General features: G+C 41.6%; 1 protein-coding gene across 1 annotated transcript in view; it reads right to left on the bottom strand.

The window, feature by feature from the left end:
* The window catches only part of man1b1a (mannosidase, alpha, class 1B, member 1a), a 34,508-nt gene extending 13,569 nt beyond the window's left edge, over positions 1 to 20,939 (bottom strand). The window contains exons 1-9 of the mRNA XM_053478475.1: positions 20,657 to 20,939; positions 17,569 to 17,699; positions 10,672 to 10,780; positions 3,632 to 3,792; positions 3,352 to 3,485; positions 2,746 to 2,840; positions 786 to 977; positions 542 to 690; positions 178 to 366 (exon numbers count right to left, since the gene is read on the bottom strand). Of these exons, the coding sequence (XP_053334450.1) occupies positions 178 to 366; positions 542 to 690; positions 786 to 977; positions 2,746 to 2,840; positions 3,352 to 3,485; positions 3,632 to 3,792; positions 10,672 to 10,780; positions 17,569 to 17,661 (1,122 nt within the window). The 5' untranslated portion in view covers positions 17,662 to 17,699; positions 20,657 to 20,939. The remainder of the gene's footprint in view (positions 1 to 177; positions 367 to 541; positions 691 to 785; positions 978 to 2,745; positions 2,841 to 3,351; positions 3,486 to 3,631; positions 3,793 to 10,671; positions 10,781 to 17,568; positions 17,700 to 20,656) is intronic.
* Between the last annotated feature and the right edge of the window lie 1,056 nt (positions 20,940 to 21,995).

Raw genomic sequence — 21,995 nt, forward strand, 5'->3', positions numbered from 1 at the left:
TCCCTATGTAAAAAACAAAGACTTTCTTTTATAAAAATATTATTAAAATTTTATTTAAGACTAATATCAGTATGAACACTAATCCAGGCAATTACCATTTAAAAAATAAAACAAAAATATTGAGTTGTGGTAGTAAATTAATACATTTTTTTAAATAAACAGAAATAAAGTCAGTACCTGATACCGCATGTCCTGAGTGAGCCTGCTGAGCTCGCGAAACTCCAGTTGAATGCTGGTGACCTCGGCGACTGTGCTGTCGGTGGTCCAGCGTGGCGAGTGAGCGGTGCCTTTCCCAATATTCACATCAGAAAAAGGAATCTTGGATGGCGTCTTGAAAGCAGGCATTAATCTTGAACCTATATCTTTCTAAGGACAGAGAAAGATTAAGCGGCGTAAGCACGCAGAAACTCCAACGAAGCACTCAAGTTAAATTACCCTGAAACGACCTTAAAAGCTTTGTTCTGATAAAATGCTGGCTGTCCTTTTACTGTAAGTTCTAGAAAAGCTAAGGGGAAAAAAATGGTGTGTTTGAGCTACTGACGGCCTTGTCGAGGAACAGAGCGTCGCCTGTAAGGTGATAAGTGCTCAGGAGGCCTCCAAGAATACGGATGGTGCTCTCGAACAAGTTCACGTCGACGTTCTTGGTGAATGATAACTCTGTCTCTACCCATCTCCTGGCTTCCTCGAACTCTGGGATGGAAACATGGACAATAAGACAGAATTAATAGACGATAAAGACAAGCTTGGTTCTCTCAACTGTCTCAAAGTTACTGCCGCTGTCTTACCTTCTTTCAAGCCGAGAATCCACATGGTGTCGAGTGCATCGATGAGGGTAAGCCCCAAACCGAACCACTCCCTGTACGTCTTTGAAACAGGTTTCAGTTCATCATGACCCCAAGCAAAAGCTTTATAGCCTTTCCACGCATGCCTGAATGCTTCTCTGACGGCCTCCATGCGATCCACTGGATTCACTGGAACTAAAGGAGGACATCCAGTCATGCTTTTGTTTTTTAAAAAAAAAAACGAAATTTAACATGTTAAATATTGGTATCTGATGTAATATGGTAATATAAAAAACAACGCAAAACATTAAGTATGGTCAACTAATGATTTCCTGCACACCATGGACCAGAAATAACCCCAAAACAGAACTATGATTATATACTTTAGTGCTAAAAAGTTAAAAACTATTGGCTTACACAGTTACACAGATAATGAGTTTACAAAAAGGAGCTCGCCTTAAATGAAAATAGGGTACATTTCCTTTCTTGGAGCTGTTTATTCTTCAGTTTGACTATAAAGCAAAGGAACAGGAGTGTGGACCAAAACAAGTCTGCTTCTAGACTGAATAAAATCAATACGGCCCCAAACAGACATAACATATGTCTGGGTCAATGGTTCAATAAAACTAAACATCTAAGGGCACTTTCACACCTATTAGACCATTTGCTGACTTTGAACTGACCATTTTGATAGTTTGGTTTAGTTTCCCACATTTGATCCCCCAGTTTTGTCATTTCCTCCAAGAAATTCCTGCGATGCCAATTTAGTGCTGCAAAAAAACCTTGTGTTCTAGATTCATGAACTGATGAGCAAAAAGAAAAAAAATGACATGCAATTCAGAAACTGTTTTAACCTAGGTAGTATAATAATGTAATAATTTATCTCATGCTGACTCTTTGCTACGGTGTGTTATGTAAATTCTATGCAGACTTGACAAAGGTTTGTTTACTTCTTTTAGTCCTACATCGTCCCCAGGCAACCTTTCTCCTTTTTAGTTTAATTAGTTTTGTACAGTTTAATTCTAAGCCAAAAAGTAAATTAACAAAAATTCTTAATTTTAATTGAAAATATTATAACCTCATTATATACAGTATGTTTTTTTTGGGGGGGCATATTTACATTTTCTTGAGTGTACTTCTCTTTATAAATATCGGATAAAAAATGTATTAAAAATGAATTCATTCCGGGACCACATTTGTAAGTCGGATTTGTTCATAAGTCCGACAAAGTGAGTTTTGACACAAATATACAATGAAAAGTATACCAAAACCAAACACACAGGTTTGGTGTTTTGTTTCAGCATTACACTCTCGCAAGACTTCGGCTTTAAATAACGAGTGAAATCCCGGTGGAGCAGCAGTGTCAGCTGACCTCGATTAAAGGGAAGACATTGAGAGGAGGACAACACGACATGGTGTTTACTGCATGCTTGGACAAATGGCATTTTGTCTCAGTGGTGTTTCGGACTGTGAACCTTGTCTCGTTGAGGATTTTCCAAAATTAGAATTGTAGTGTTCACCATCGAGACAGTTTTACAGGACAGCCATTGTCCATCATCGTGCCCCAGAAATGATTTACTGAAACTGTTGAGGCTGACCTATTCCTCCCGCATCCCCACACGCGCACACATAAAATACACCTGACTCTGGACATTTCATACACTGACTTACACACTGAAAATATTGTATATATAGTAATTGAAAATACTGGCAATGTTCGTAGATCCGCGGTCTGTTCGTATCTGCGGAAATTTGTAACTCGATTGTTCGTAAGTCAGGGACTTACTGTACTTGAATTGAAGGAATGACAGTAAACGGGTAAAAGAATATGACTACAGAGCAGCTTTATTATGATGAAAAATGTGTTCATTAAATATAAGATTAAAAAAACATAAATAAAAAAAATGATATAAAGACAGGCGTAATACTTATGGATGCTGGTGGAAGGTCGAACTGTTCCTACCTATTTGTAAGGGGACGGCTTCCTCAACCCCTGCGCCTCCTTCCGCCTCTTGTGGCTCGGCGTCCTGCACAGCTTCGATCATGGCCCCTCGCCAGCTGCGCACGCGGCGGCGAATATTGAACCAAGCCGATAAACATTTACAGGAATAAAAGGGAAGTAAATAAAATTCAGCAAAGTAAGTAAAATTAAGTAAATGTTTTAGAAGTCTGTGTTTGGGCTGCTCTTGGTCTGTTCGTAAGAGTAGAACAAATCAATTTAATCCAAGTCTATGAAAAAGAATTTATAACTTTACTTGGTAGTGCCTCTTGTGCGGTTGTCACATTATTCATTAGCGTAATGGCCTTTAATGCATTTTAAGGCTCTGTGAAAGTGACTGAGGTGAATGCAAAATGATTCCAACTGAGAAGTGCATCCTGAATAAGAGCCTCACAAATCACCCCAAGAGCAGTGCGATTTAAATAGGTCCAATGCTAATGGAAGAAAACCTGAACCACACTCTACTAACTCTGCACAAAAAACATCTAAACACAAATGTAAAAAGTCTTGCATGTATGTCAGCTTCTAATGTATGTAGGCTATAGTAAGTGTACTACGATCGTACTGTACCTAATGACTGTTTGAATTTCTTCCTCCTGCTCTTCTCCTCTGACAGCTCCTTCTTGTCTGTCTTTCGCCTGCCAGTCTGACACATTTCCTTGTTTATGCAGACCTGGAGGGCCACGCTTGCTTGGAGGTTTCTTCTGTAGGAGTTAAAGAGCACCAGAATCGAGACCATTTGATGAGCTTCATTATACTGAATCACAAAAATCCCCATGGATTAAAGAGAAGCTGTCCTAACAACATGATAGGATGAGTTTCTCATGTGACTACTCCCGAAAACACTGACCAGAGCTTGGGGTTTGGGAAGGACAAAGGCCATCGGTTTCTGTGGTTCAGGAGGTTCCTTGTGTAGGACCTCAGGTTTCAGAATCTGACCTGGAGGGATGGGTTGGAAATCCCGCCTCTGCAGGTCATCCCCGACATCACGCACTGATTCATCAGAGAGATCTCAAGTGAAGGCAAGAAAAATAGAAATTAATTAAAAATAGGTGTATTGCCTTAATTTCCAAAACAGCTGTTTCAAACAAGTGTATTTGAGAATATGGTAGTAATATAAGCAGTTTTAATATCATCAGTGTCTCATAAATATCTTGATTTTTTTTTTTTTTAATGGAGTGGGTGTAAAGGAGGATCTACAGAGCAGCAATCGTGCAAGCCAAGTTTTTCTATGAACGTAGAGGTTGTTGGGGGTGTAGCCACTTCTGGATAAGGACCCAGACTGTCATTTTCAGCTGTGAGGAAATAGGTTTAGAGAGTCAGGAACAACCAAAGAACCATCAAGGCATACAGTAGGCCTGCTGTGAACCAGAAGCTGCTATAACACCAGTGCCACTGTATACGGTCAAGTGAGAGCACCAAAGACTGACAGCCTGCTATCCTTGAAGAAAGCCCCTCCACCAAAATTGACACCTTGTAGCTCGACTAATGTTTGCACTTAACCACATGGACAAAGAAAAAAGTATGAAAGATATGATGCATTTTAACCACAAAAACGAATGGTTATGACTATAACCTCTGTTCCCTGAAGGAGAGGAACGAGGTACAACACATATAGTATGGGATATCACGCCCTCTCGTGTCCTGGCTGAAGCCACCTTTATTCACGCCGTAAAGGCAGGCAAACCTGTGGTGACGTAGGTGTAGCCCCGCCTACACCTATAAACCATCGTCGCCACGGTTGACCCTCAGTTCGATAGCCGCTCTTCGCCGAGCGTAACTATGAGGCGGGGCAGCAATGTGTTGTACCTCGTTCCTCTCCTTCAGGGAACAGAGGTTATAGTCATAACCATTCGTTCCCTTTCAGTCGATTCACTCGGTACAACACATATAGTATGGGACATATATTCACGCCCCGCCGAGTATCTATCAAAGTTAGTCACAAGAACCCTGACAGCTACTCTACTGCATTAAGGACCCCGCAGAGAGGACACAATGAGCCACCGAGGGGGCCGTTATATCAAGTCGGTAGAACCGGACAAAAGTGTGTGGTGAGGACCAACTGGCTGCCGCGCAAATCTCGCCCACAGACATTCCTTTGAACAGAGCCCATGATGTTGCCATAGCTCTCGTTGAATGTGCTTTCACACCCAGAGGCAATGGGACACTCTTGCTACTATAAGCTAGTGTAATAGCCTCCACAATCCAATGGGAAAGCCGCTGTTTAGACAGCGCTTTACCCTTTACTGGACTGGCAAAGCAGATAAACAGTTGATCACATAAGCGCATATCTACTGTACGGTCCATGTACACTCGTAGTGCACGTACGGGGCACAAATTATGCAATTTTCTCTGCTCATCAGAAGCAAAAGGAGGAGGAAAAAAGCTATAAAGGTCAAAGACCATAGAGCTATAATCAGTGGAGACGACCTTCGGTACATAGGCCGCGTTCGGCCGTAGAGTAACCTTTAACCCATTAGCAGCAAACTGCGTACAGGATGGATGCACGGATAAAGCGTGGAGATCGCCCACTCGTTTAGCAGATGCTAAAGCAAGAAGAAGTGCCGTCTTATATGAAAGAATTTTCATATCTATAGACTCAACTGGCTCAAAAGGAGGACCACAGAGGGCCTCAAGCACTAACAATAAATCCCAGGACGGAACACTGGACCTCGTAGTGGGTCGCAGACGTCGCACTCCCTTTAAAAACCGTACTGCCAGCGGATGAGCCCCTGGTGACACTCCGTCAAAACCAACATGACAGGCTGATATAGCCGCCAAGTACACTTTAATAGTAGAAAAGGAAAGGCCTTTCTCTAATAGTTCTTGTAGAAAAGACAAAATCTCCACCATGGAGCACTGAAATGGAAGAACATTATGTTCTTGACACCATTGCTCAAATGCTCGCCACTTGTAAGCATATAAACCTCTAGTAGACGAGGCCCGAGCACTTTGGATTGTCTCAATCACATTCGGGGGAAGCCCTTTTGCTAACAAATTGGACCTTTCAACAGGTAAGCGTGCAAGTTCCACAGCTCGGGACGCGGGTGCACTACCTCTCCCCCTGCCTGAGACAGAAGGTCCCTGAGGAGAGGAAGTTTCCATGGTTCTGCTGCTAGCAGGCTGACTATCTCTGCGTACCACAACTTCGCCGGCCAATGAGGTGCCACCAGGATTAGTGACAGGCCCTGCTGACGTACCCTCTCTGTGACAGGCAGAATCAGTTCTACCGGAGGGAAAGCATACAATAGAGCTGGGGGCCATGAGTGTGCCAGCGCATCGATCCCCAGTGGGGCATTGCGATCCGTTATGGAGAAGAATAGTGGGCAGTGAGCATTTTCTTTGGATGCAAAAAGATCCACTGCTGCCCTGCCGAAGCGCTCCCAGATCTGAGCTACCACCCATGGGTGTAATCTCCATTCCCTCACAAGCGGGCCCCCTCTGGATAGAAGGTCCGCCCCCAAATTCAGGTGCCCTGGAATGTGAGTGGCCCTGAGTGACAGAAGATGAACACTGGACCATAGCAATAGAGAATGAGAGAGTTTCAGCAGGGGAAGTGAACGAGTCCCCCCTTGTCTGTTTATATACGACACCACTGTTGTATTGTCTGTCCTGATTAGAACATGATGGCCTGTTAAAGCCAGACGAAAATGACTCAGGGCTAAGAACACTGCTAACAGCTCCAAATAGTTGATGTGAAGCCTGCGTTGTTTCTGTGACCACGCCCCCCTGATCGCGGAGCCGTCGCACAGAGCGCCCCAGCCGCTGAGGGAGGCATCTGTTGACACCACTTTGCGAAACGATACCCTGCCTATCGGAGAGCCCTGACGTAATAGCCTGGGTTCCCTCCAGGGCAGAAGGGCTGACATGCATGACGGTGTCACCGTCAGCCTCCTGTTGAGGTGGCGCGCCGCACATAGGCGGTGAGAGCGCACCCAGCGCTGAAACGCACGCATGTTCAACAGCCCGAGAGGCCCCACAGTGATCATAGACGCCATCATTCCCATTAGTTGTAAAAACACTCGGAAACGAAGTTTGTGTTGCAACTGAAACAGAGCAAGGCAGCGCTGAAACGCGGCTATTCTGTGCTCTGAGAGACGTGCTCGGCTGGTAACGGAGCATATCTCCAGACCCAGGAATGAACACTGTTGACTCGGAATCAGTGAGCTTTTCTGCATATTTACTGAGAACCCTAAAGTCTGAATGTGAGACAGAACTAGTGCTGTCTGTTTCTCTGCCTGCTCGCTTGAGCTCGCTATCAGTGCCCAGTCGTCTAAATAGGCTAATATGCGAATGCCTTTCTCCCGAAGAGGAGACAGCGCCGCCTCGGCGCACTTCGTGAACGTTCGGGGAGCTAGTGACAGGCCGAACGGCAGCACTAGGTACTCGTAGGCCACGCCCTCGAATGCAAACCTCAGAAACTTTCTGTGGCGCGGAAAGATCGCTATATGAAAATAAGCATCTGTGAGATCGATCGTAGTGAACCAATCTCCCGGGCCTATTGCATTTAGCAGTTGCCTCAGAGTAAGCATTTTGAACTTGTACGTTCTTAGAAACGTGTTCAATATTCTCAGATCCAAAATAGGACGCAGTCCTCCCCCCCTCTTCGGAACGACAAAATACCGGCTGTACCAACCTGAGTTCGCTTCCGAAGGAGGCACCACTTGAATCGCCCTTTTGCTCAGAAGAGAATTTATCTCTTCCCGAAGCACCGCTGCGGCGTCGTCCGACACCTCGGTGTTGATTATGGAAGAGAAGCGCGGTGGCTTTACGCGAAACTGCAGTCGGTATCCCATAGCGACTGTGTTTTGCACCCATGTCGAGACTGCGCATGCGCGCCACTCGAGAACGTGGGACGCCAACCGGCCCGCATTGGTTTCTGAAAGGGGTCTGCTGCCCCCTGGCGTTTCGCCAGAGTGCAGCCTCATCGATGGCACTGGGCTTTTTTGTTTTGCAACATTGTAAACAGGAAAATTCTTTATTGGTTTTAATAATGTAACATTCACATGATTTACAAAATGCACCATTTTTGGGGCAATCACACTGCAAACATCGAGGGTACTTGCTGTAAGTCCCTGAGAACTTTTTAACACGCCCCAACTGGGGTTCATAACTCGAACATAAACACTTGTGTGTGAGGGGGGGGGATTGTGCTTGGGAGACTGTGTTAGGGAAGTGCAGCGCCGTTTGGGACTGATTTCCTGAACATAACGTAGCGGCCTCTTGGGCGGCATTGAGAGAGGAGAAGCAGTGTCTCCCTGCTGCCAGAGCTCCTCTCTCTTTAAAATCTGAGCTAGGAGGAGTGAGGATTCTTCCTCCTAGCCGCTGAATCCTTTCGGACGCCTGGTGGGGGGCCCATACCCCAGGCCGACTGCCGTGGGTTTTGCCTGGGAGGCTGTTGTTTCACCGGTCGAGAGCTCGAGCTAGCTGCCGGCGGTGGTCTCTTATGAGGTGGTCGCGGAGTGGTCATACTTCGAGCCTGTTTGGGCTTCACCTCTCGTCGCGGAATAATGTCTCGCAACGCTTCGGCCTGTTTCCTTCTGAAGTCAAACTTTGCCTGAATGGCATCGAGTGACTGGCCGAACAAACCCTCAGCAGACAGCGGTTCGTCCAAGTAGACAGCCCTGTCTCTATCAGGAATGTCAGAGAGCGTGAGCCATAAATGCCTCTGTGCTACTACTGCGCTCGCCATCCCTCTTCCGAGGGAAAGAGCCGCACAACGAGACATGCGCAAAATGTAGTCTGTCGCTGTCCTGACCTCGTTAAGCAGCGCACAGAACGGGCTCTCCTGAGGCACCAGTGAGCCGAGCTCTGCCAAACACATTGCCTGATATGTTTGAAGCAGCGTAGCGGAATTGAGCGCACGAGCAGTGCCCGCTTGAGCGCGATAAATCTTCTCCAGCTGGGCAGAGGAGAATCTACAATGTTTAGACGGAAGGAGAGTAGGTCCAGACACTCCATGATTGTGCGAGGGTGCCAAATAAGCAGCCAAAGATGGCTCCATTGGCGGTGGGCTAACTAGTCCTGCCTTCTCAGCTCCGTCTAATTCCAAATATTGTCCGTAACCGGGCACTGATACACGGGTCGACAGCGGCTTGCTCCATGACGACGTTAATTCGCCGACAAAGTCGGGAAACATGGGCAAGCAGTTCTTAACTGTTGTCGGTTCAGGAGGAAGAAAAAATCCCGCGAACCTTGACGGTTTTTGAGCCGGCTGCGGGGAGGGCCACTCCACCTCCAGCTTCTCAGCCGCTCGGCGGTAGAGAGCAAAAAATGAAGTGTCGTCCCGAGCGGTTAACGCAGTAGCAGCGGAGCTCTGAACAGGCGGCACAATTTCATGCTCGTCCTCCGACAAGCCATGTATCTCTAGGCCGATGTCGAGCACGTCATCGTCCTCGAAAGCATGCTGCTCGGTGCCTGGCTGCTGGCCAGCGCTGTAGGAGAGCCCACGGTCCTCCGAACCCTCGAGATACTCCATCTGGTCCGCCCAGCTAGGTGCGGGGACTTCTGACGGAAATTCCTCGTCAGCAGACACAGGCGAAGCTGGGACTGCTGATTCGGAAAGGAGGGGGTCCTGCTGAGCGACTGTATTTCTCCCCAGGGTCCTTTCCACGAACGTGACCCGTCTTTCCAGCGTTGAACGCCGGAGCTGGCGACAAAGCTCACATGACTCTGGCTCAGCTAGAGCTCTCCTAGCATGGAGAATCCCCAGACAGACGGGGCACGCTTCGTGCTGGTCCTTCTCGTGCAAGGAGAAGCCGCACTCCTGAGGACAGGGGCGAACAGCGGTCCTCTTCTTAGCTACATTAGCTTGCATGCTCATCTTAGCTAGCGCTGTTAGCACAGCTAAACAGAAGCCAACTAACTGAGATGTTGCTAATGTTCTGACTGTCAGAAAACTTAAAAGTCAGCGCCCCGCGGGTAGACGACTCACCAAAATGAGGCTGTTGTCGCTAACGCCAACAAGAGCAGTTAAGCTGATTTTAAGCGCAGTCTTTCAACGTAAAACGTAAAACGTAGAGTTTACTAGCAGCACCTAGAAAACTCTACGGAAAAGGTGTTCACAGCGAGGTGAAGAGCGTAAGAACTGAGGGTCAACCGTGGCGACGATGGTTTATAGGTGTAGGCGGGGCTACACCTACGTCACCACAGGTTTGCCTGCCTTTACGGCGTGAATAAAGGTGGCTTCAGCCAGGACACGAGAGGGCGTGATATCCCATACTATATGTGTTGTACCGAGTGAATCGACTGAAAGGGAACACAATACCAACTGTGGAAGCATCATACTTTGGGGGGGCTGTTTTGACTCCAGTGTACTGGTGCACCGCACAATGCGGATGGAGTAATAGACTCAAAACATCAGCCAGATGGTTGTACAAAATTTAGTCATTCCAATGTTACAATGACCGCAAAAATATATTTCAAAGGGCGCTAAGCACGGTTAACGTTAAGCATCAAACCTTAAATCTATTAAAAGATTTCTAATGTGCGCCTAGAGGTCAAGTCTGTGCCAGGAACTCACTTGGACACTACCAATTCTGGAAAAAAGAGAGGTAAAATATCCAACCATAATTCTGCCAGAAGCTTGTTGATTTGTACCAAAAATTAAACTTGCTAAAGGGCCAGTCAACCAAAAATTTTATGGTAATAGAAGAGTAAGCAAATTTTTAATCCTGTATGTATAATAAAAATTTGTTGCTAAGAATAAAATGTTGATTACAGAAAACCCAAGACTATAAACTATAAAGCATTAGATCCATAGTGATGTTCTCTCTTACAGACATACGTTGTAAATGCAATGTTAAATGCCTTCAGGTTCTTCTGACTAGCAGCCTATGCATGGAAATCCATAAAGTACATGATTAAACATTTTCTTAATTAAACACTTACCTGTCCATTGCTCTGACAGACTGGGGTAAGAGAAGATTCCACCAATAAACAGAATAGAGAAGAGAGACAGTATCAGACTGCGCTGAAGCCGGGAAAACTGCTTCCATTTCTGAAATAATGATAAGAGACGTTTGAAGTTATACAGTCTGCCACTGAATTGTTAAAACTCTTGAAAAGAAACATTATGATTAAATTTCTTTATAGTTCATTAGCTTAATCTCAAACTGAAAAATGAGAAAAGCTCATCTTTAATTAAACATTTATTTAAATTTACTTAATTATCTTCAATTTCAGTACATTTGTTCTACAATAACAGAAAGCCCATATTAACTCCTAACTGCAGCAGGTTCCTATTTACACTATATTACAGCTTGTTCCTATTTACTGTACATTACCTGCCAAAACCCACATTTAAAAGCAGTCACAAAAGCACTTTCAGCAAGAAAACACGTAATAATTTAAAATCATCTTAATCAACACTCGTTAGTCATTGCCTCTAAGTCGTTCTAAACTGCCTTCGTACCATCCAGGTTATTTTGTTCCTCCCTAACCCCTCGTCGATAAAATGACTTGGTAGGTAGAACGAGGGATTGAACAACTGAGCACACTTTAAACGCTATTTGAGATTCAACCCTAAAAACACCAAAAGTAAGCTGATATTTTAAAGTGGAATAAGTAAAACTATAGAGTAAATCTTTTAGGTTTCTGTCTCCAAGGACTGTCCTCCACCTCCATGGTTTATTCTCCTCACCGTTTGGTTACATAGCACCGGTAAGAACTTTAACCCCTGTTAATTACACTAACGCTAAGTCACTATTTTCACCAGTCGCAGTTAGATAGTTTTGCTAGTTGCATAGGGATATGTACAAGTGGTTCAAATGAACTGGTCAAAAAAAAAAAAAAAAAATCTGTTGATACACTCCATGTAACGCTGTTGTATTGAATATCAGCACGGCTGTGACAACTTGGGCACTAAAGCTGCGGCCGCGTGCTATGCTGCTATTCAGCGTAACATCGATCCCTCTCATGTGATATTGCTTAATTATAAACTCATGGTTAAATTAAATTATACACGAAAAATGTCATATAAATCAAAGAATCAACCTTCTTTTAACGTGGCCATGCTAGTCTCATGAAAACCTGCAGGAAGACCTGAAAAAAAGCCATGGAAAATCTGATTCTGTATTGGAGACTCAAGATTTTCCCCATTACAATATGATTTCTCTCATATTTTCAGTATAAGTGAAAACCACAAATAATTCTGAAGATAACAATTACAGAGTCTACAATTTTCCTTCATCACTGCCCATCATACTTGTGGAGGCTAATCTCGCTATAAAGACTGAATGCGTTCTCCTGAACAATACTTGACCATTATCCTAATATCTAATTAGAACTAAGGCAGAGCGTGTGATCATTGTTATAAGATATGGGACGTAATAGGCAATCAGATGTCTAGACAGAAAAATGAACGCAATCAGCAGAAAATGGAGAAATAAGATTGAGAAAGCGAGACTGGATAAGCCACATAGACAGTACTAATCAACAAAGATCCTTCGCCCACTCAAAACACAACCTAATAGGGAGCTGTCTGGGAGCTGATATGAAACTACGAATATTTAAATATTACACTGTCTCTCTCTCTCTCTCTCTCTCTCTCCATACGGAAAGCATTCACAGCGCATCACTTTTTCCACATTTTTTCTGTCACAGCATTATTCTAAAATGAATTAATATTTTTTTAAATCAGGTGCCTTTTAGCAAACTCCAGGTGGGCTAAGGAGTGGCTTCCGTCTGGTCACTCTACCATGTAGGCCTGACTGGTGGAATAAGCTGTGACATAACAAAATGTGGAAAAAGTGATGCGCTGTGTGTGTGTATGTATATATATATATATATATATATATATATATATATATATATATATATATATATATATATACATACACACATACAAACATACATACACACAGTGCATTCAGAAAGTACATTTTGTTATATATATATATACACATATATACACACACACACACACACACACACACCTAAATGATTATTAGAACACCATACTAATACGGTGTTTGCCCCCCTTTCGTCTTCAGAACTGCCTTAATTCTACGTGGCATTGATTCAACATGGTGCTGAAAGCATTCTTTAGAAATGTTGGCCCATATTGATAGGATAGCATCTTGCAGTTGATGGAGATTTCACATCCAGGGCACGAAGCTCCCGTTCCACCACATCCCAAAGATGCTCTATTGGGTTGAGATCTGGTGACTGTGGGGGCCATTTTAGTACAGTGAACTCATTGTCATGTTCAAGAAACCAATTTGAAATGATTCGAGCTTTGTGACATGGTGCATTATCCTGCTGGAAGTAGCCATCAGAGGATGGGTACATGGTGGTCATAAAGGGATGGACATGGTCAGAAACAATGCTCAGGTAGCCCGTGGCATTTAAACGATGCCCAATTGGCACTAAGGGGCCTAAAGTGTGCCAAGAAAACATCCCCCACACCATTACACCACCACCAGCCTGCACAGTGGTAACAAGGCATGATGGATCCATGTTCTCATTCTGTTTACGCCAAATTCTGACTTTACCATTTGAATGTCTCAACAGAAATCGAGACTCATCAGACCAGGCAACATTTTTCCAGTCTTCAACTGTCCAATTTTGGTGAGCTTGTGGAAACTGTAGCCTCTTTTTTAGCCTCTTTTTTCCTATTTGTAGTAGAGATGAGTGGTACCCGGTGGGGTCTTCAGCTGTTGTAGCCCATCCGCCTCAAGGTTGTGCGTGTTGTGGCTTCACAAATGCTTTGCTGCATACCTCAGTTGTAACGAGTGGTTATTTCAGTCAAAGTTGCTCTTCTATCAGCTTGAATCAGTCGGCCCATTCTCCTCTGACCTCTAGCATTAACAAGGCATTTTCGCCCACAGGACTGCCGCATACTAGATGTTTTTCCTGTTTCACACCATTCTTTGTAAACCCTAAAAATGGTTGTGCGTGAAAATCCCAGTAACTGAGCAGATTGTGAAATAGTCACACCGGCCCGTCTGGCCCCAACAACCATGCCACGCTCAAAATTGCTTAAATCACCTTTCTTTCCCATTCTGACATTCAGTTTGTAAGTTAGGAGATTGTTTCAACCAAGACCACACTCCTAAATGCATTGAAGCAACCGACATGTGATTTGTTGATTAGATAATTGCATCAATAAGAAATTGAACAGGTGTTCCTAATAATCCTTTAGGCGAGTGTATACATTCATACATACAGTGAGGTCAATAAGTATTTGATCACCCTGTGATTTTGCAAGTTCTCTTACTTAGAAATCATGGAGGGGTCTACAATTTTCATTATAGGCGCATTTCCACTGTGAGAGACAGAATCTAAAAAGAAAAATTCGGAAATCACATTGTATGATTTTTTTTTTACAATTTATTTGTGAATTACTGTGTCAAATAAGTATTTGATCACTTGCATATCAACCAGATTTGCTTTTAAATAGTCCATATGCTTCTTACGGAGCCACGCCTTGGCTTTTCCTGGCTGGCATTTGCATTTGATATTGTAGATGCTCATGGAAACTCTATTTAATATGTAATCCAAAAACCTCCGAGTGGCGCAGTGGTAAATGCTAGCCCTATCATCCAAAAATCGCTAGTTCGATTCCTGGGTGACGCTTTAACCTCTTTAGGCCCTGAGAGAACTGATTGGCCGACCCCTCTCAGAGGGGAGGAATGAGAGGTACTTTGCGCTCTCACATCAAATCAAGGCTCTACAGCCAGTCACGCGCATCTGTGAGCTGGCGCATGCGGAAGGAGGGGCTGTTCTCCGAGTGTGTTACGCCACCCCCAACGGTGCGTGAGGGAGCATTTTAAATTACATGGTTCGGAGGAAACATGATCGGTACTACTACTACTACTACTACTACATGATTGGTTTCAGTAGTACCAATCTAATTTCCTGATTGATAGTAGTAGCCTTGTTGTGGGAAACGCATAAATGACTGGTGGGAATTGGATACGACTAAAATTAGGAGGGGAAAATCAGGAGGAAAAAAAACAGAGGTTACAAAGAAAGTGACGGATGCCATCATTAGGAGGAAGAAAAAATCTATCAGAGGGATAATACAAACATTAGAAGTGCACATATTAACATTTTGATACGTTCTTAGAAGGAATGCACTGGTTATCTCAGCGCGAAAAGACCTGGAAGATGATGAAAAACAGCTCGGAAGTTGAGGAGCACAATATACTTTCCTTGATGAACAAAAACGCCCCACTGAAACATCTATCTAGGTCAAGAACGTTGTGAAAGTTTACAATCAAGATACACCTTCATGAATGGAAATACAGAGGGTGTAATTTACAATCAAGAGAGACAGAAAAAACAACAACTTCCAGTTCTGATACAAGACCAACTTAAAACAAGAAGCAACAGAAGATAAAAGTATGTAGAAAGTCAGAGATTTCTTTTTTTATTTCCTATAACTTGGGTTGACTTTTCAGTTTAAAATAGTTGGTTTGCAGCTTATGTTTGGATTACATTGGCCAGGCTGGCTGATCTTTTCTTGCTGAACCCTGTCTCAGAGTCTCCTGATTCCTTTGTCATCTAATACTCTCGTCATATCCACAAGGATTTATTGTCATTTACAACAAAGGAAAGAAAGGGCTCAGGGTCTGAAGCATAGCACATCTCCATCATGCATGACAGCATGGTCATGTATGGCTGCCAGTAGAAGTGGGTCACTTGTGTATATATTGATATCGAAACTGGTGACTGAAGTAGCAGGAGGTAGAATTGTACTGTCTACTCAGATTCAGTCAAATGGTGCAAACTGACTGGACAGCTTTTCTCAGTATAGAAGTACATAAATACCCAAAAATACCACGAAAGCAGCCCAAGGCAAAGAAATTTAATGTTTTTAAGTCTGTCACGTGTCTGCAACCCAATTGCAGTGACAGGAGGCAACTGGGATAAAGTTCAGGCAAAAGGAGCTCAAAGGGGGAACATACAAATAGCTGTCCAAAAATAGGGTCACTGTCCAAATAAATTCCTGCTTACTGAGTTCACCCCAACAATTAAGCTTTCTCTCTGTTGTGGTCAAGAACACGGTTCTGCTCCCTGAATGCCTTGATGAGGAGCTTCTTTCCGCAGACCATTTCGGCCCTTGACACCCCCTACCATACTGAAATTCCACACAGTTTTACTTCATATCGATTTTAACCAGTGACCTCAGCTAGTTGTTGCATGCCCTTCATCTACAACAACTGTACTAACGGACATGGAGATACTACACTTTAGGCAATTATAACTGCTGAATTTAACAGTCACTATAATCTCCTATTATATACGAGGGGCGTTCAAGACATACCGGAACAGAATATGGTTTAAACTCCCTTTATATCTGTATATAATTCCTTGCCACACTAATGCACTTATCCCAATGTTAGTGCTTGGACACCATAAAGCGACGTTTTCTCAGTACACCACGATCGACTGCGTGCTCCTCATCAAAAATGAAGAAAGACCACTGAAGAAGACGGTGTGTCCAAACTTTTGATTCGTAGTGTATGTATATACAATATAACCTTGCAAAATTTACGTTACGACAATGAACTTACTTTCTGGTCATTGAAAAAATTAAGCATTTTACTGAAAATATAATTTATTTATTGAAAAAACATGGAATTACTGATATGGTGAAGTTTCCCGTAAAGAAATGTTTTAGAAATTTTGTATTTATGGAAAAAGTTTTAGAATCTTAAGTATTTTAACAAGTGCATTAAAATAAAACTTCAGCTAGAACTTGCCTCTGAAAACATCATCTGAACAATCTGAATCGAGAATATACAAATGTCTCCTCATCTTGTACTATATTAAAAACTCTACAACACCACACTGTTTGATGGTGTTCCATGTGAAATTAATTGTCTATTGAAAATATGCACTCATTTCTAACTTAGTGGCTGCAATAACCTCAGAAAAACTGTAAGCATTTTGACACTGACAATACCAGTTGCTCAAGTTTAGCTAGTGGGTGTTTCCCCCATTGTTTCTTTACCCACTGCACATAACTGTTTGTTTGATAATGTTCTAGACATTCCCGACTTGAAATAAGCACACTGTTCTGCATTAATGAGACCCTCATAGATATGCAATCTACCCTCATTGATCTGCGATGATACTGTGTGTTAGGTGGATGGAAGTTCAATATACAGTGCACCCGGAAAGTATTCACAGCGCATCACTTTTTCCACATTTTATGTCATGTCACAGCCTTATTCTAAAATGGATTAAATTCATTTTTGTCTTCAGAATTCTACACACAACACCCCATAATGACAACATGAAAAAAGTTTACTTGGGATTTTTGCAAATTTATTAAAAAAATAAAAAAATTGAGAAAGCACATAAGTATTTACAGCATTTGCCATGAAGCTCAAAGTTGAGTGTTATACTGAAATTACTTGATAATTTGCTGGTGCATCTGTTGGCAAATCAGGACCTCGACCCATGCTTCCACTAGAAGGACTAGGCCTTGCTTGGAAACTCCTTATATACTGTAACATAACTGTTTGGCCTGGTTAACGGCACCTATTCTCGTTATCTGGTAATTTCTACTCGTCACATCATGGCGATGAGACCTTACAGATGCCTCCTTCTTGTTTTTATTGCCCATTTCCATACTGTGCCAAATTCTTTTGGAATTGGGGGGTTGCAACAGTGCTGTGATATAAATACAAGAAATAGATTTCAGCGAGTGGGCTCGATCCTTTTATCATACTATAGAGACCAGTGCTAATAATAAAACATGTGGACAACATTAACCTTAAACACCTGACTGGATGAGTCAAGTGCTGACAGGCAGACCTGCATGTCCATACTCACCCTCCAGCATGACTGCCTCCGATGCTTCGCATTATTGTAGCCTCGATCTCCCAGATTTAAAGAGACAAAGTCCTTCCTTTGTGTCGAATACATTTCTCCTTCCGAACAATCAGAGTCTGACAGACACCGAGCTAGAAAAAGAAAGAACACAGAAGTAGACAGATGGTATGAACAGGTAAGACACTAGAAGAACAAATAAACCTACTGAGACGTTGCCTACTTTATTAAGCTGTTGTGCTCCTAATAAAGTGAGTAGATTAACTATGGCTTCTATAGCAACGCAACATGGTGGAGGTAATAAAAACTGTGGAGGAAAAAACAAATCTGTCGATTAGATTTAAAACCGGCTCAGATACACTGTGACAAAAATAATATAGAGTAATCTTCTGTATGTATACTGTAGATGGTTATCGTTTACCCGAGGAGATAAAAAATATCACAATGATTGTCGCGCGAGAAGTGAGTTTAAAAGAAACGGCATAGCATATAGTAATCAAGTTATAAATAATACAGATAACAGAAACAGTTACATATAATAGCTATTATATAAATAATACTTAAATATGTACAGATTTGGGTCGCCTTGCACTTTCAGGGGTTGATTCCCACCTCAGGTCTGTGTGCATGTTCTCCCCGTGTTTGGTGGGTTTCCTCCTGGTACTCTGGTTTCCTCCCACAGTCCAAAGACATGCACATTAGGCTAACTGGCGTTCAAACTGCCTGTAGTCATGATATGTTTCATCGAAGCTGATCAGTTTGTTAGGAGCTTTAACGGTTCAATTCAATATTTCTAAAAACTCTTTTTCCATAAACGACGGGTCCTAACGCTAGTGATATTATAAGCAGCAAAATAATTCATTTAGCCATATTGTATTTTGTTGTATCATAGATATAAATATACAGTATACAAATGTTCACAAAGTGACATCGTTACACTACTTCATGTGTCATTTTATGTTCTCCAAAAATGTTGGTAGGGATAAAAGAATCGTTTTATTTGGCACATAAATGCATAAATGCCTTTGGCTCATATATAATATTATAATATAAATAACATATTACAATTATTATTATTAAAATTATTTAATATTTATATTACTGTATATAAATAAATATTATAAGCATGTGCCAGTTGGCTAACACAGATAGTTAATTTCTGTATAATCATTTAATATTGCATGACGTTATTGGATTTAGGCAATAAAACTTACTATACGTTATGTTCGTGGGCCCAGTTTATGAGGCGTAACCTATTGCTTTTCCCACAATGCAATGTTCTTTCTGTATTTGTGACCTCGTCTACTGACTGGTTTTCAGTTTGACTGGCCATGACCGTGACATAAACGATTCTGTACCGAGTGCAGAAGCTTCTGAGTGGCACAACAGAAACACATTTTTATGGCGTTACATTATTAAAAATCATGTAAGTGAAAAAACCTCTGATTTGATTTTTTTCTCCAAACTCAGTAAGAGAATTAGTCTCAAACCCTCTCATAACACATGAGTACACCAGTCTATTTACACATTTTCATTACATGTAATAGCAGGAAATCACATGCTAAGTTTGTTTAGAAATAATAATTATGGCAAATGACAGAGATATGTGCTGCTCAGTAAAAATTTAGTTTTTTGTTTGAATAAATTGAAAGTTAAATGTAAACTCTTATTTTTTTAGTTTGTTTAAATTCTGCACTTGTTTTTCAAGTGAGAAAACTAATACTGTATTAATGTATGCGTAATAAGAAGATTTAGTTAATTGTTAAACTTCTTTTTTTAACGTTAAAAATGGTAATAATCGGGGGAAAATATAATATAGATTCGGGATATTTATAAAATCGTGATTGCAATTTTAATGGAATCGGCACTGAGGTAACGTATCAGGTACTGATAACGTATCAGGGGGTGACTGATGATTCCCATCACTATAATTATTAGTCAGACATAAAATTATTTCTACACACTAAAAAATAATAATAATAATAATAATAATAATAATTAAAAAAAAATAATAATAATAATAAATAAGAATTTTTTTTTATATAATATGTGCAAAAGTCTTAGGCACCATATTATATGTTGTACCAATTTTGTTACATATGTTTATCATGTCTGCATAATTATGTACAAATTCATTCAGTTGAATATATAACTTACAAATTAACAAATAAATAACATTATTGGAGAATACATGTGTGGCTGTAAAGAAAAAATATATAGTATATAAAGAGACTAGTTTTCAGATGAAAACAAACAAACCTAATGTACGCTCCTAGGATTTGCAAAAATAGAAAGGAGCGAGTGTGATAAAGTTACTCATACTGTATTCTCCAGCAAGCTGAGTAAAACCTAACAGCTTTAATAAGTTTTATTTATAAAACTGCACAAACCTGTGTCTAAAACTCCTGATTTTAAACAATGAGTTTTTACTCCAAATATTGACTGTTTATTTTATTACTCTTTATAGAAGTTTCTTTTACGCGAAAATGTTTTCAAAAGCATCTTTTGCTTATGCCATATTTTTGTTGTTGCCCAAGACTTTTGCACAGTAATATAAGTAAAACAGCTGTTAGGTTTTACTGAGCTTTCTGGAGAATATGAGTTCTTCTGGGAACTTTGTCACACTCGCTCCTTTCTATTTTTGCAAATACTAGGAGAGTACATTAGGTTTTTTTTGTTTCCACCTAAAAACTGGTCTGTCTTGTACTATATATTTTTTTTTCTTTACAGCATTCTCCCATAATGTTATTTATTTATTATATTTAGGTTATATATGGAAATACTGAATAATTGTGCAGACATGATAAACATTTATAACAAAATTGGTACAGCATATAATAAGGTATATAACACAGTACTGTATGTGTAAATAGATAAATAAATATAAATAAAAGGATGATGTTACTGGGTGAAGAATGGAGATGATGGCTCAGTGGTCAGTGTGACGTCATGTCTGAGAAAATCTTTAAGAATATTAGAAATCAGAACAGGAAAAACAAACATGCAGGTGTGTGTGTGTGAGAGAGAGATCTCGGGACAGTGTTACGCACACAAACAACCTGCACCTCTAGCACACAGAGTCCGATGTTACCTGTTCACGCGCAGAGAGCCGATAACCCGGGCCACGAGCAGCGTTCACTTCCCTTCGTCCTCTTCATTCTACTCCCTGATGGTTTACTGGCCAGCTAGCCACCCAGCTAACAAGCTAGCAACACCACCAGACAGCACATGAAGCCTATAACCTGACCCGCATCTCTTACTTCGCCGCTTTTGCCGTTCAAACGATATTATATATTTTAAAAAGAGAACGTTACATTAGTTTCTTTGGACGCTCATTCAACTAGCACGTCGGACACTACAGTGTTTACGCGACAGCTTCCTGGTCCTGTCACGTGACCGCGCGCGCATGACGTCACCCCAGCGAGCCCGACCCTAAAGTAGGATTTTTGCCGCGAATTGTGACAGTTCTGGCAATGTCAGTGTGGAAGATACCATGGCGTTGCCCTTACACACACTTATTCTACAGCTATAACAGACTTAAATAGACTTTGTACAAGATTTTGGAATGTTCTTGTGGGGATTTCATGCCCAAGTCAGTCAAAGAGGTTTACATTTCTCTTTATCCCAGAAGTGTTAAACACTGTCATACTACACCTCCTGACCCCCCCCAAAAAAATTCACCAAGTCACCATTTCAGAAGGGTCAAACTATCTGTCTGTATCAAGCAAAGTAAACAACTAAAGTAATATAATAAGTAAAATACCAGAACTAAGTAAAGAGCCCTTCAACACATTATCAAATAAAGTCTGTTGAGTTTAGTTGTGGGGAAAAGAAATCAACAGTAAAAACCATAGCTATGTCTAATAGTTAAGCGTATTTCTGCACACACACACACACACACACACTGTAATGAGAACCTCTCAGAAGACTGGGACTAAAACCACTTTTTATTAGGACTTTTAGAAAAAAAAGGCTTGAATTTGCTAAGGAGCATAAAGATTTGTTGTTGACACAATAGAAAAAGGTCATGTAGTCTGATAAGTTCAGATTGACCCTATTCCAGAGGCGATGGGTCCATCAGGGTACGAAGGGAAGCACATAATGCGATGCACCCATCATGCATGGAAACCACTGTACAAGCGTCTAGAGGCAGTGTTATGATCTGGGATTGCTTCAGTTGCTTAGCTCGAGGCTTAGCAGTGTTATTTGGCAATAAAATAAATCCAGCTGATGAGTTGAATGTACTGAATGACCAGGGTAAAGCATTAATGGAGTTTTTCTTTCCCTGATTTCACAGGCATGTTCCAGGGCTCAAAATGTGAATTAGTGGTTCCGGAGGCATGACAAATAATTTTCACACATGAACTGGCCATGATACTGCGTGCTGTAATTAAAGATAAAAATCTTAGTATATGCAATTTTATTTTTGG

Source organism: Clarias gariepinus, chromosome 19 (assembly GCF_024256425.1).
Source record: "Clarias gariepinus isolate MV-2021 ecotype Netherlands chromosome 19, CGAR_prim_01v2, whole genome shotgun sequence".
Taxonomy (NCBI): domain Eukaryota; kingdom Metazoa; phylum Chordata; class Actinopteri; order Siluriformes; family Clariidae; genus Clarias; species Clarias gariepinus.